This window comes from Taudactylus pleione, unplaced genomic scaffold (genome assembly GCF_031769625.1).
Source record: "Taudactylus pleione unplaced genomic scaffold, aTauple2 ptg000559l, whole genome shotgun sequence".
Taxonomy (NCBI): Eukaryota; Metazoa; Chordata; class Amphibia; order Anura; family Myobatrachidae; genus Taudactylus; species Taudactylus pleione.
Window position 1 is genome coordinate 2,605,288 of NW_028284961.1, and position 14,802 is coordinate 2,620,089.

Sequence of the window (14,802 nt, forward strand, 5' to 3'; positions counted from 1 at the left end):
GGGGGCCCGTGTGCATGCCGTGTCATCGTATGAACACATGAGGGGGCCCGTGGTGCACGCCGTGTCATCGTATGAACACATGAGGAGGCCTATGTGCACGCCGTGTCATCGTATGAACATATGAGGGGGCCGGGTGCACGCCGTGTCATCGTATGAACACATGAGGGGGCCCGTGTGCACGCCGTGTCATCGTATGAACACATGAGGGGGCCCGTGTGCACGCCGTGTCATCGTATGAACACATGAGGAGGCCCGGATGCACGCCGTGTCATTGTATGAACAGGAAGGGGGCCCGTGTGCACGCCGTGTCATCGTATGAACACATGAGTGGGTCCTTGTGCACGCCGTGTCATCGTATGAACACAAGAGGGGGCCCATGTGCACGCCGTGTCATCGTATGAACTGTGCATGTCGTGTCATCGTGTGAACACATGAGGAGGCCCGTGTGGATGCCGTGTCATCATATGAACACATGAGGGGGCCCGTGTGCACCCCGTGTCATCGCATGAACACATGTGGGGGCCCGTGTGCACGCCGTGTCATCATATGAACACATGAGGAGGCCCGTGTGCACGCTGTGTCATCGTATGAACGCATGAGGGGGCCAGTGTGCACGCCGTGTCATCGTATGAACACATGAGGGGGCCCGTGTGCACGCCATGTCATTGTGTGAACTGTGCATGCTGTGTCATCGTGTGAACACATGAGTAGGCCAGTGTGTACGCCGTGTCAGCGTATGAACACATGTGGGGGCCTGTGTGCACGCTGTGTCATCTTGTGAACACATGAGGAGGCCTGTGTGCCCGCAGTGTTCTCATATGAACACATGAAGGGGCCCGTGTGCACGCCGTGTCATCGTATGAACACATGAGGAGGCCCGTGTGCACGCCGTGTCATCGTATGAACACATGAGGAGGCCCGTGTGCACGCCGTGTCATCATATCAACACATGAGGGGGCCCGTGTGCACGCTGTTCCATCGTAACAACACATGAGGTGGCCCGTATGCACGCCGTGTCATCGTATGAACACATGAGGAGGCCTGTGTGCACGCCGTGTCATCGTATGAACACATGAGGGGGCCCGTGTGCACGCCGTTTAATCGTATGAATACATGAGGATGCCCGTGTGCACGCCGTGTCATCATATGAACACATGAGGATGCCCGTGTGCACGCTGTGTCATCGTATGAACACATGAGGGGGCCCATGTGCACGCCATGTCATCGTATGAACTGTGCACGCCGTGTCATCGTATGAACACATGAAGAGGCCCGTGGGCATGCCGTGTCATCATATGAACACATGAGAGGGCCCGTGTGCACGCTGTGTCATCGTATGAACACATGTGGGGGCCCGTGTGCACGGCGTGTCATCGTATGAAGACATGAGGAGGCCCGTGTGCACGCCGTGTCATCGGATGAACACATGAGGGGGCCCGGGGGCACGCCATGTCATCGTATGAACACATGAGGGGGCCCGTGTGCACGCCGTGTCATCGGATGAAAACATGAGGGGGCCCGTGTGCACGCCGTGTCATCGGATGAACACATGAGTAGGCCTGTGTGCACAACGTGTCATCGTATGAACACATGAGGGGGCCCGTGTGCACGCCGTGCCATCGTATGAACACATGAGGGGGCCCGTGTGCACGATGTGTCATCGTATGAACACATGAGGGGTCCCGTGTGCATGCCGTGTCATCGTATGAACACATGAGGGGCCCGTGTGCACGCCGTGTCATCGTATGAACACATGAGGGGGACAGTGAGCACGCCGTGTAATCATATGAACACATGAGGAGGCCCGTGTGCACGCAGTGTCATCGTATGAACACATGAGGGGGCCCATGTGCACACCGTGTCATCGTATGAACTGTGCACGCCGTGTCATCGTGTGAACACATGAGGACGCCCGTGTGCATGCCTTTGTCATCATATGAACACAAGAGAGGGCCCGTGTGCACGCTGTGTCATCGTATGAACACATGTGGGGGCCCGTGTGCACGCCGTGTCATCGTATGAAGACATGAGGAGGCCCGTGTGCACGCCGTGTCATCGTGTGAACACATGAGGGGGCCCGGGTGCACGCCGTGTCATCGTATGAAAACATGAGGGGGCCCGTGTGCACGCCGTGCCATCGTATGAACACATGAGGGGGCCCGTGTGCACGCCGTTTAATCGTATGAACACATGAGGATGCCCGTGTGCACGCCGTGTCATCATATGAACACATGAGGATGCCCGTGTGCACGCTGTGTCATCGTATGAACACATGAGGGGGCCCATGTGCACGCCATGTCATCGTATGAACTGTGCACGCCGTGTCATCGTATGAACACATGAGGAGGCCCGTGGGCATGCCGTGTCATCATATGAACACATGAGAGGGCCCGTGTGCACGCTGTGTCATCGTATGAACACATGTGGGGGCCCGTGTGCACGGCGTGTCATCGTATGAAGACATGAGGAGGCCCGTGTGCACGCCGTGTCATCGGATGAACACATGAGGGGGCCCGGGGGCACGCCATTTCATCGTATGAACACATGAGGGGGCCCGTGTGCACGCCGTGTCATCGGATGAAAACATGAGCGGGCCCGTGTGCACGCCGTGTCATCGTATGAACACATGAGTAGGCCTGTGTGCACGCCGTGTCATCGTATGAACACATGAGGGGGCCCGTGTGCACGCCGTGCCATCGTATGAACACATGAGGGGGCCCGTGTGCACGACGTGTCATCGTATGAACACATGAGGGGTCCCGTGTGCATGCCGTGTCATCGTATGAACACATGAGGGGCCCGTGTGCACGCCGTGTCATCGTATGAACACATGAGGGGGACGGTGAGCACGCCGTGTAATCATATGAACACATGAGGAGGCCCGTGTGCACGCAGTGTCACCGTATGAACACATGAGGGGGCCCATGTGCACACCGTGTCATCGTATGAACTGTGCACGCCGTGTCATCGTGTGAACACATGAGGACGCCCGTGTGCATGCCTTTGTCATCATATGAACACAAGAGAGGGCCCGTGTGCACGCTGTGTCATCGTATGAACACATGTGGGGGCCCGTGTACACGCCGTGTCATCGTATGAAGACATGAGGAGGCCCGTGTGCACGCTGTGTCATCGTGTGAACACATGAGGGGGCCCGGGTGCATGCCGTGTCATCGTATGAACACATGAGGGGGCCCGTGTGCACGCCGTGCCATCGTATGAACACATGAGGGGGCCCGTGTGCACGCCGTGTCATCGTATGAACACATGAGGAGGCCCGGATGCACGCCGTGTCATCGTATGAAAACGAAGGGGGCCCGTGTGCACGCCGTGTCATCGTATGAACACAAGTTGGGGCCCATGTGCACGCCGTGCCATCGTATGAACACATGGGGGGGGCCCTTGTGCATGCCGTGTCATCGTATGAACACAAGAGGGGGCCTGTGTGCATGCCATGTCATCGTATGAACTGTGCATGCCGTGTCATCGTATGAACACATGAGGAGGCCCTTGTGGACGCCGTGTCATCATATGAACACATGAGGGGGCGCGTGTGCACGCCGTGTCATCGTATGAACACATGTGGGGGCCCGTTTGCACGCCGTGTCATCGTATGAACACATGAGGAGGCCCGTGTGCACGCTGTGTCTTCATATGAACACATGAGGGGACCGTATGCACGCCGTGTCATCGTAAGAACACATGAGGGGGCCCGTGTGCACGCCGTGTCATCGTGTGAACATATGAGGGGGCCCATGTGCACGCCGTTTCATCGTATGAAAAAATGAGGAGGCCCGTGTGCACGCCGTGTCATCATATGAACATATGTGGGGGCCCGTGTGCATGCCGTGTCATTGTATGAACACATGAGGGGGCCCGTGGTGCACGCCGTGTCATCGTATGAACACATGAGGAGGCCTAGGTGCACGCCGTGTCATTGTATGAACACACGAGGGGGCCCTTGTGCATGCCGTGCCATCGTATGAACACATGAGGGGGCCCGTGTACACGCCGTGTCATCGTATGAACACATGAGGAGGCCTGTGTGCACGCCGTGTCATCGTATGAACACATGAGGGGGCCCGTGTGCACGCTGTGTCATAGTATGAACAAATGAGGGGGCCCGTGTGCACGCCGTGTCATAGTGTGAACACATGAGGGGGCCCGTGTGCACGCTGTGTCATCATATGAACACATGAGGAGGCCCGTGTGCACGCCGTGTCATCGTATGAACACGAGGGGGCCCGTGGTGCACGCCGTGTCATCGTATGAACACATGAGGGGGCCCGTGTGCACGCCGTGTCATCGTATGAACACATGAGGAGGCCTGTGTGCACGCTGTGTCAATGTATGAACAAATGAGGGGGCCCGTGTGCACGCCGTGTCATAGTGTGAATGCATGAGGGGGCCTGTGTGCACACCGTGTCATCAAATGAACAAATGAGGGGGCCCGTGTGCACGCCGTATCATCGTATGAACACATGAGGGGGCCCGTGTGCACGCTTTGTCATCATATGAACACATGAGGAGGCCCGTGTGCATGCCGTGTCATCGTATGAACACGAGGGGGCCCGTGTGCACGCCGTGTCATAGTATGAACACATGAGGAGGCCCGTGTGCACGCCGTGTAATCGTATGAACACATTAGGGGGCCCGTGTGCAAGCCGTGTCATCGTTTGAACACATGAGGGGGCCCTTGTGCATGCCGTGTCATCGTATGAACACATGAGGAGGCCCGTGTGCACGCAGTGTCATCGTATGAACACATGAGGGGGCCCGTGTGCACGCCGTGTCATCGTATGAACACATGTGGGGGCCGTGTGCACGCCGTGTCATCGTATGAACACATGAGGGGGCCCGTGTGCGCGCCGTGTCATCGTATGAACACATGAGGAGGCCTGTGTGCATGCCGTGTCCTCGTATCAACACATGAGGGGGCCTGTGTGCACACCGTGTCATCGTATGAACACATGAGGGAGCCGGTGTGCACGCCGTGTCATCGTATGAACACGTGGGGGCCCGTGTGCACGCCGTTTCATCGTATGAACACATGAGGAGGCCCGGATGCACGCCGTGTCATCGTATGAAAACGAAGGGGGCCCGTGTGCACGCCGTGTCATCGTATGAACACAAGTTGGGGCCCATGTGCACGCCGTGCCATCGTATGAACACATGGGGGGGGCCCTTGTGCATGCCGTGTCATCGTATGAACACAAGAGGGGGCCTGTGTGCATGCCATGTCATCGTATGAACTGTGCATGCCGTGTCATCGTATGAACACATGAGGAGGCCCTTGTGGACGCCGTGTCATCATATGAACACATGAGGGGGCGCGTGTGCACGCCGTGTCATCGTATGAACACATGTGGGGGCCCGTTTGCACGCCGTGTCATCGTATGAACACATGAGGAGGCCCGTGTGCACGCTGTGTCTTCATATGAACACATGAGGGGACCGTATGCACGCCGTGTCATCGTAAGAACACATGAGGGGGCCCGTGTGCACGCCGTGTCATCGTGTGAACATATGAGGGGGCCCATGTGCACGCCGTTTCATCGTATGAAAAAATGAGGAGGCCCGTGTGCACGCCGTGTCATCATATGAACATATGTGGGGGCCCGTGTGCATGCCGTGTCATTGTATGAACACATGAGGGGGCCCGTGGTGCACGCCGTGTCATCGTATGAACACATGAGGAGGCCTAGGTGCACGCCGTGTCATTGTATGAACACACGAGGGGGCCCTTGTGCATGCCGTGCCATCGTATGAACACATGAGGGGGCCCGTGTACACGCCGTGTCATCGTATGAACACATGAGGAGGCCTGTGTGCACGCCGTGTCATCGTATGAACACATGAGGGGGCCCGTGTGCACGCTGTGTCATAGTATGAACAAATGAGGGGGCCCGTGTGCACGCCGTGTCATAGTGTGAACACATGAGGGGGCCCGTGTGCACGCTGTGTCATCATATGAACACATGAGGAGGCCCGTGTGCACGCCGTGTCATCGTATGAACACGAGGGGGCCCGTGGTGCACGCCGTGTCATCGTATGAACACATGAGGGGGCCCGTGTGCACGCCGTGTCATCGTATGAACACATGAGGAGGCCTGTGTGCACGCTGTGTCAATGTATGAACAAATGAGGGGGCCCGTGTGCACGCCGTGTCATAGTGTGAATGCATGAGGGGGCCTGTGTGCACACCGTGTCATCAAATGAACAAATAAGGGGGCCCGTGTGCACGCCGTATCATCGTATGAACACATGAGGGGGCCCGTGTGCACGCTTTGTCATCATATGAACACATGAGGAGGCCCGTGTGCATGCCGTGTCATCGTATGAACACGAGGGGGCCCGTGTGCACGCCGTGTCATAGTATGAACACATGAGGAGGCCCGTGTGCACGCCGTGTAATCGTATGAACACATTAGGGGGCCCGTGTGCAAGCCGTGTCATCGTTTGAACACATGAGGGGGCCCTTGTGCATGCCGTGTCATCGTATGAACACATGAGGAGGCCCGTGTGCACGCAGTGTCATCGTATGAACACATGAGGGGGCCCGTGTGCACGCCGTGTCATCGTATGAACACATGAGGGGACCCGTGTGCACGCAGTGTCATCGTATGAACACATGTGGGGGCCGTGTGCACGCCGTGTCATCGTATGAACACATGAGGGGGCCCGTGTGCGCGCCGTGTCATCGTATGAACACATGAGGAGGCCTGTGTGCATGCCGTGTCCTCGTATCAACACATGAGGGGGCCTGTGTGCACACCGTGTCATCGTATGAACACATGAGGGAGCCGGTGTGCACGCCGTGTCATCGTATGAACACGTGGGGGCCCGTGTGCACGCCGTGTCATCGTATGAACACATGAGGGGGCCCGTGTGCACGCCGTGTCATCGTATGAACACATGTTGGGGCCCGTGGTGCACGCCGTGTCATCGCATGAACACATGAGGAGGCCCGCGTGCACGCCGTGTCATCGTATGAACACATGAGGGGCCCGTGTGCACGCCGTGCCATCGTAACAACACAAGAGGTGGCCCGTATGCACGCCGTGTCATCATATGAACACATGAGGAGGCCCGTGTGCATGCCGTGCCATCGTATGAACACATGAGGGGGCCCGTGTGCACGACGTGTCATCGTATGAACACATGAGGCGTCCCGTGTGCACGCCGTGTCATCGTATGAAAACATGAGGGGGCCCGTGTGCACGCCGTGTCATCATATGATCACATGAGGAGGCCCATGTGCACGCCGTGTCATCGTATGAACACATGAGGGGGCCCATGTGCACGCCGTTTCATCGTATGAACTGTGCACGCCGTGTCATCGTGTGAACACATGAGGAGGCCCGTGTGGACGCCGTGTCATCATATGAACACATGAGGGGGCTCGTGTGCACGCCGTGTCATCGTATGAACACATGTGGGTGCCCGTGTGCACGCCGTGTCATCGTATGAACACATGAGGGGGCCCGTGTGCACGCCGTGTCATCGTATGAACACATGAGGAGGCATGTGTCCATGCAGTGTCATCGTATGAACACATGAGGGGGCCTGTGTGCACGCCGTGTCATTGTATGAACACATGAGGAGGCTCGTGTGCACGTCGTGTCATCGTATGAACACATGAGGGGGCCCGTGTGCACGCCGTGTCATCGTATGAACACATGTGGGGGCCCGTGTGCACGCCGTGTCATCTTATGAACACATGAGGAGGCCCGTGTGCACACCGTGTCATCGTATGAACACATGAGGGGGCCCGTGTGCACGCCGTGTCATCTTGTGAACACATGAGGGGGCCCCTGTGCATGCCGTGTCATCATATGAACACATGAGGGAGCCCGTGTGCACGCCCTGTCATCGTATGAACACATGAGGGGGCCCGTGTGCACGCCGTGTCATCGTATGAACACATGCGGAGGCCTGTGTGCCCGCCGTGTCCTCGTATGAACACATGAGGGGGCCTGTGTGCACGCTGTGTCATCGTATGAACACATGAGGAGGCCCGTTTGCACACCGTGTCATCGTATGAACACATGAGGGGGCCCGTGTGCACGCCGTGCCATCGTATCAACACATGAGGAGGCCTGTGTGCACGCCGTGCCATCGTATGAACACATGAGGGGGCCCGTATGCATGCCGTGTCATCATATGAACACATGAGGGGTCCTGTGTGCACGCCGTGTCATCGTATGAACACATGAGGGGGCCCGTGTGCACGCCGTGTCAGCGTATGAACACATGAGGAGGCCCGTGTGCACGCCGTGTCATCGTATGATCACATGAGGCAGACGGTGTGCACACCGTGTCATCGTATGAACACATGCGGACCCCTGTTTGCCCGCCGTATCCTCGTATGAACACAGGAGGGGGCCTGTGTGCACGCTGTGTCATCATATGAACACATGAGGAGGCCCGTGTGCACGCTGTGTCATCGTATGAACACATGAGGGGGCCCGTGTGCACGCCGTGCCATCGTATCAACACATGAGGAGGCCTGTGTGCACGCCGTGTCATCGTATGAACACATGAGGGGGCCCGTGTGCACGCCGTGCCATCGTATGAACACATGAGGGGGCCCGTGTGCACGCCGTGTCATCATATGAACACATGTGGGGTCCCGTGTGCACGCCGTGTCATCGTATGAACACATGAGGGGGCCCGTGTGCACGCCGTGTCATCGTATGAACACATGAGGGGGACGTTGTGCACGCCGTGTCATCGTATGAACACATGAGTAGGCCCGTGTGCACGCCATGTCATCGTATGAACTGTGGACGCTGTGTCATCGTGTGAACACATGAAGAGGCCCGTGTGCATGCCGTGTCATCATATGAACACATGAGAGGGCCCATGTGCACGCCGTGTCATCGCATGAACACATGTGGGGCCGTGTGCACGCCATGTCATCGTATGAACACATGAGGAGGCCCGTGTGCACGCCGTGTCATCATATGAACACATGAGGGGGCCCGGGTGCACGCCGTGTCATCGTATGAACACATGAGGGGGCCCGTGTGCACGCCGTGTCATCGTATGAACACATGAGCAGGCCCGTGTGCACGTCGTGTCATCGTATGAACACATGAGGAGGCCCGGGTGCACGCCGTGTCATCATATGAACACATGAGGGGGACGGTGTGCACGCCGTGTCATCGTATGAACACATGAGGAGGCCCGTGTGCTCGCCGTGTCATCGTATGAACACATGAGGGGGCCACTGTGCATGCCATGTCATCGTATGAACTGTGCACGCCGTGTCATCATGTGAACACATGAGGAGGCCCATGTGCATGCCGTGTCATCATATGAACACATGAGAGGGCCCGTGTGCACGCCGTGTCATCGTATGAACACATGAGGGGGCCTGTGTGCATGCCGTGTCATCATATGAACACAAGAGGGGGCCCGGGTGCACGCCGTGTCATCGTATGAACACATGAGGGGGCCTGTGTGCACGCCGTGTCATCATATGAACACATGAGCGGGCCCGTGTGCACGCCGTGTCATCATATGAACACATGAGAAGGCCCGGGTGCACGCCCTGTCATCGTATGAACACATGAGGGGGCCTGTGTGCACGCCGTGTCATTGTATGAACACATGAGGGGGCCCGTGTGCACGCCGTATCATCGTATAAACACATTAGGAGGCCCTTGTGCACGCCGTGTCTTTGTATGAACACATGACGGGGCCCATGTGCACGCCGTGTCATCGTATGAACAAATGAGGGGGCCCGTGTGCACGCCGTGTCATCGTGTGAACAAATGAGGGGGCCCGTAGGCACGCTGTGTCATCATATGAACACATGAGGGGGCCCGTGTGCACGCCGTGTCATCGTATGAACACATGTGGGGGCACGTGTGCACGCCGTGTCATCATATGTACACATGAGGAGGCCTGTGAGCACGCCGTGTCATCGTATGAATACATGAGGGGGCCCGTGTGCACGCCGTGCAACCTATGAACACATGAGGAGGCCCGTGTGCATGCCGTGTCATCATATGAACGCATGAGAGGGCCCGTGTGCACGCCGTGTCATCATATGAACACATGAGGGGGCCCGGGTGCACGACGTGTCATCGTATGAACACATGAGGGGGCCCGTGTGCACGCCGTGTCATCGTATGAACACATGAGCGGGCCCGTGTGCACGCCGTGTCATCGTATGAACACATGAGAAGGCCCGGGTGCACGCCCTGTCATCGTATGAACACATGAGGGGGCCTGTGTGCACGCCGTGTCATTGTATGAACACATGAGGGGGCCCGTGTGCACGCCGTGTCATCGTATGAACACATGAGCAGGCCCGTGTGCACGCCGTGTCATCGTATGAACACATGAGGAGGCCAGGGTGCACGCCGTGTCATCATATGAACACATGAGGGGGACGGTGTGCACGCCGTGTCATCGTATGAACACATGAGGAGGCCCGTGTGCTCGCCGTGTCATCGTATGAACACATGAGGGGGCCAATGTGCATGCCATGTCATCGTATGAACTGTGCACGCCGTGTCATCATGTGAACACATGAGGAGGCCCATGTGCATGCCGTGTCATAATATGAACACATGAGAGGGCCCGTGTGCACGCCTTGTCATCATATGAACACAAGAGGGGGACCGGGTGCACGCCGTGTCATCGTATGAACACATGAGGGGGCCCGTGTGCACGCCGTGTCATCATATGAACACATGAGCGGGCCCGTGTGCACGCCGTGTCATCATATGAACACATGAGAAGGCCCGGGTGCACGCCCTGTCATCGTATGAACACATGACGGGGCCCATGTGCACGCCGTGTCATCGTATGAACAAATGAGGGGGCCCGTGTGCACGCCGTGTCATCGTGTGAACAAATGAGGGGGCCCGTAGGCACGCCATGTCATCATATGAACACATGAGGGGGCCCGTGTGCACGCCGTGTCATCGTATGAACACATGTGGGGGCACGTGTGCATGCCGTGTCATCATATGTACACATGAGGAGGCCTGTGAGCACGCCGTGTCATCGTATGAATACATGAGGGGGCCTGTGTGCACGCCGTGTCATCCTATGAACACATGAGGAGGCCTGTGTGCATGCCGTGTCATCATACGAACACATGAGAGGGCCCGTGTGCACGCCGTGTCATCATATGAACACATGAGGGGGCCCGGGTGCACGACGTGTCATCGTATGAACACATGAGGGGGCCCATGTGCACGCCGTGTCATCGTATGAACACATGAGCGGGCCCGTGTGCACGCCGTGTCATCGTATGACCACATGAGAAGGCCCGGGTGCACGCCCTGTCATCGTATGAACACATGAGGGGGCCTGTGTGCACGCTGTGTCATTGTATGAACACATGAGGGGGCCCGTGTGCACGCCGTATCATCGTATGAACACATTAGGAGGCCCTTGTGCACGCCGTGTCTTTGTATGAACACATGACGGGGCCCATGTGCACGCCGTGTCATCGTATGAACAAATGAGGGGGCCCGTGTGCACGCCGTGTCATCGTGTGAACAAATGAGGGGGCCCGTATGCACGCCGTGTCATCATATGAACACATGAGGGGGCCCGTGTGCACGCCGTGTCATCGTATGAACACATGTGGGGGCACGTGTGCACGCCGTGTCATCATATGTACACATGAGGAGGCCTGTGTGCACGCCGTGTCATCGTATGAACACATGAGGGGGCCCGTGTGCACGCCGTGTCATCGTATGAGCACATGAGGGGGCCCGTGTGCACGCCGTGTCCTCGTATGAACACATGAGGGGGCCGTGTGCACGCCATGTCATCGTATGAACACATGAGGGGGCCCGTGTGCGCCGTACACCCTGCACACATTATAATACGCCTATGCCAGATAAAACTTTGCCGTAAACACTAACATGACAATCTTTGCAGGATAAGGGGGATAACATCTGGAAACACACTGCAGACATAACATACAGTAAGCAATGACATGTGTATAGTATGCATTCAGTGCTTTTGAGGACAATTGATTATGTTTGTGTTTCAGAACCTTCTAACCATGGAAGCAACCAGAGCAGCATATACTGATCCCAACAATCTGCAGTTTGAAGAAATAAAAATCCTTGGACTTCCCAGGGGCACTACGGCCGTCACTGTCAGGAAAGCTGGTGTCGTACAGCCCTCAAGTCACTCATTTACACATGACTCTTACCAGGTGGGCAAACTTCATAGTATCTCAGTGTAACTGTAACACTAAGGAATTTGGCACAATTAAATATGTTTCCTTTAATTCAATGATTACACCAAACTCCCATGTCAGCTGATTATCTGTGTATCTGTCATTACAGTTTTGCCACCTACAGTATATCCAGATGGTGTCCTATAAGACTGTGGGGTCTATGTACTAAGCAGTGTTAGGAGACAGAGTGAAAAGTGATAAGTCTGTGATAAGGTACCAGCCAATCAGCTCCCAACTGCCATCTCACAGGCTGTGTTTGAAAAATGACAGTTGGGAGCTGATTGGCTGGTACCTTATCACTTTCTTATCACTTTTCACTCTGTCTCCTAACACTGCTTAGTAACCAGACCCCTGTATCCTATATATTCCAGATGTATATGTAATCTAAAATATGGCTTTCACCATTTTGGAAAACCAATGGTTCACCCATTCACTAGGGATGAGCGGGTTCGGTTCCCTGAGAACCGAACCCACCCGAACTTCGGGGATCCGGGGCGATCCGAGCCCAAGCTCGGATCTCCCTGTCTGCCCCGGATCCCTCTCCCGAGGCAAAACCTCGAGATCTGCTGTCGGATCTCGAGGTTTTGCCTCGAGCGGCCATTTAAAAAAAAATGCCTTTGCCTTTAATGGGCAAAGTGCTGATTGGCTGACAGAGCCGTCTGTCACGGCTCTCAGCCAATCAGCATTATGGTGCTCATTTGCATGTAGCACGGACTCGTGAGATCCGTGCTACATGCATCTGTGTGATTGACAGTGACACAGAGCACAGATGGGTCAGTGAGACCCGTCTGTGCTGCTGTGTATTTCAATGACACAGATGCACGCACGGACCAGGAGATCCGTGCTACTTGCATCTGTGTCATTGACACAGAGCACTAACGGGTCCGTGAGACCCGTCTGTGCTGCTGTGGTAAATAAAAAAAAAAAAACCTGTGTAAAAAGAGAAAAAAATGGCGTCCTCCCCCCCAAAAAAAGAGCAACCAGCCCCGGGCATTAGTGACCCAGTGCTGGGTGTGCTTAAATACAGGGGACAAACGACATAGGGGTCCCCTGTACTTAAACACAACCAGCACCGGGCTAGTCAGAACCAGAGCTGGTTGCCAAAATACGGGGGACAAACGACGTAGGGGTCCCCCGTATTCTGCGCAACCAGCTCTGGGCTCTGATCCGGTCCTGGTTCTGGAAATACAGGGGAAAAAAATGAGTAGGGTTCCCCTGTATGTTCCAGAACCAGCACTGGACTTTTTCTAGCGGGGGGCTGATGCCACAGCCAGGGGAGCCCTTTCACCGGGCCCCCCAGCCGCAGCATCAGCCCTGACCGCTAGTCAGCCCAGGCCGGGGATCCCTGGAGAGCTGGGGACCCCCCCAATAAAGGGGTCACCCTCTCCAGGGCACCCCAGGCCCAGGCTGATAGCCCGGGGCTATCCCCGCCACCCCTGGTGGCGGTGGGTGGCGGGTTGATTGTGTGGTGTGGTGTAAATAAAGAATATCAAACATTGTCTTTACAAGTAGAACTGCAAGTCCCAGCAAGCCTGCCCCGCATGCTGGTACTTGGAGAACCACAAGTACCAGCATGCAGGGCATTAAGGGCCCACTAGTACCTGTAGTTCACCTGTAAAAAAATGTTTAAAAAAAACACAGGACACACACACCGTGACAGTATAAGTTTATTAAACATACATACACACACACACACACACACATGTACACATACTCACCTATGTAACCTGTAGCATCGGTCCACTTGTCCGGTAAAGTATCCATAGGGGACCTGTGAAAAAAAACATACTCACCATCTCCTATGCGAGGTTCTGTCCTCTTCGTTCCAAAGTAGGCATCCCCGGACTTGGCAAAAAAAAAAAAACGAAAACGCGATCCACGAACTTAGTACCGTTCTATAGAACGGTACTTCCCGAATGAGAGCTTAGCGGCGGGGTATCACCATGGAAACCCCGCTGCTAAGCGTTCATTGGCTGAGAGAGGCCATCTCCCGTCTCTCTCAGCCAATGAACGGCTCCCTCCATTGTAGTCAATGCTGGGAGCCGCAAGGTTATTAAAGTTTACCCTGCGGTTCCCACCATTGACTACAATGGAGGGAGCCGTTCATTGGCTGAGAGACGGGAGATGACCTCTCTCAGCCAATGAACGCTTAGCAGCGGGGTTTCCATGGTGATACCCCGCCGCTAAGCTCTCATTCGGGAAGTACCGTTCTATAGAACGGTACTAAGTTCGTGGATCGCGTTTTCGTTTTTTTTTTTTGCCAAGTCCGGGGATGCCTACTTTGGAACGAAGAGGACAGAACCTCGCATAGGAGATGGTGAGTATGTTTTTTTTCACAGGTCCCCTAGGGATACTTTACCGGACAAGTGGACCGATGCTACAGGTTACATAGGTGAGTATGTGTACATGTGTGTGTGTGTGTGTGTATGTATGTTTAATAAACTTATACTGTCACGGTGTGTGTGTCCTGTGTTTTTTTAAACATTTTTTTTACAGGTGAACTACAGGTACTAGTGGGCCCTTAATGCCCTGCATGCTGGTACTTGTGGTTCTCCAAGTACCAGCATGCGGGGCAGGCTAGCTGG

The 14,802-nt window shown here is 55.8% G+C and overlaps 1 protein-coding gene across 1 annotated transcript in view; it reads left to right on the plus strand.

Annotated features, from left to right (window-relative positions):
- LOC148481847 (maltase-glucoamylase-like) overlaps positions 1–14,802 on the plus strand; it is a 212,421-nt gene that overhangs the window by 115,209 nt on the left and 82,410 nt on the right. Inside the window, exon 23 of the mRNA XM_088452934.1 lies at positions 12,026–12,193. Within this exon, the coding sequence (XP_088309060.1) occupies positions 12,026–12,193 (168 nt within the window). The remainder of the gene's footprint in view (positions 1–12,025; positions 12,194–14,802) is intronic.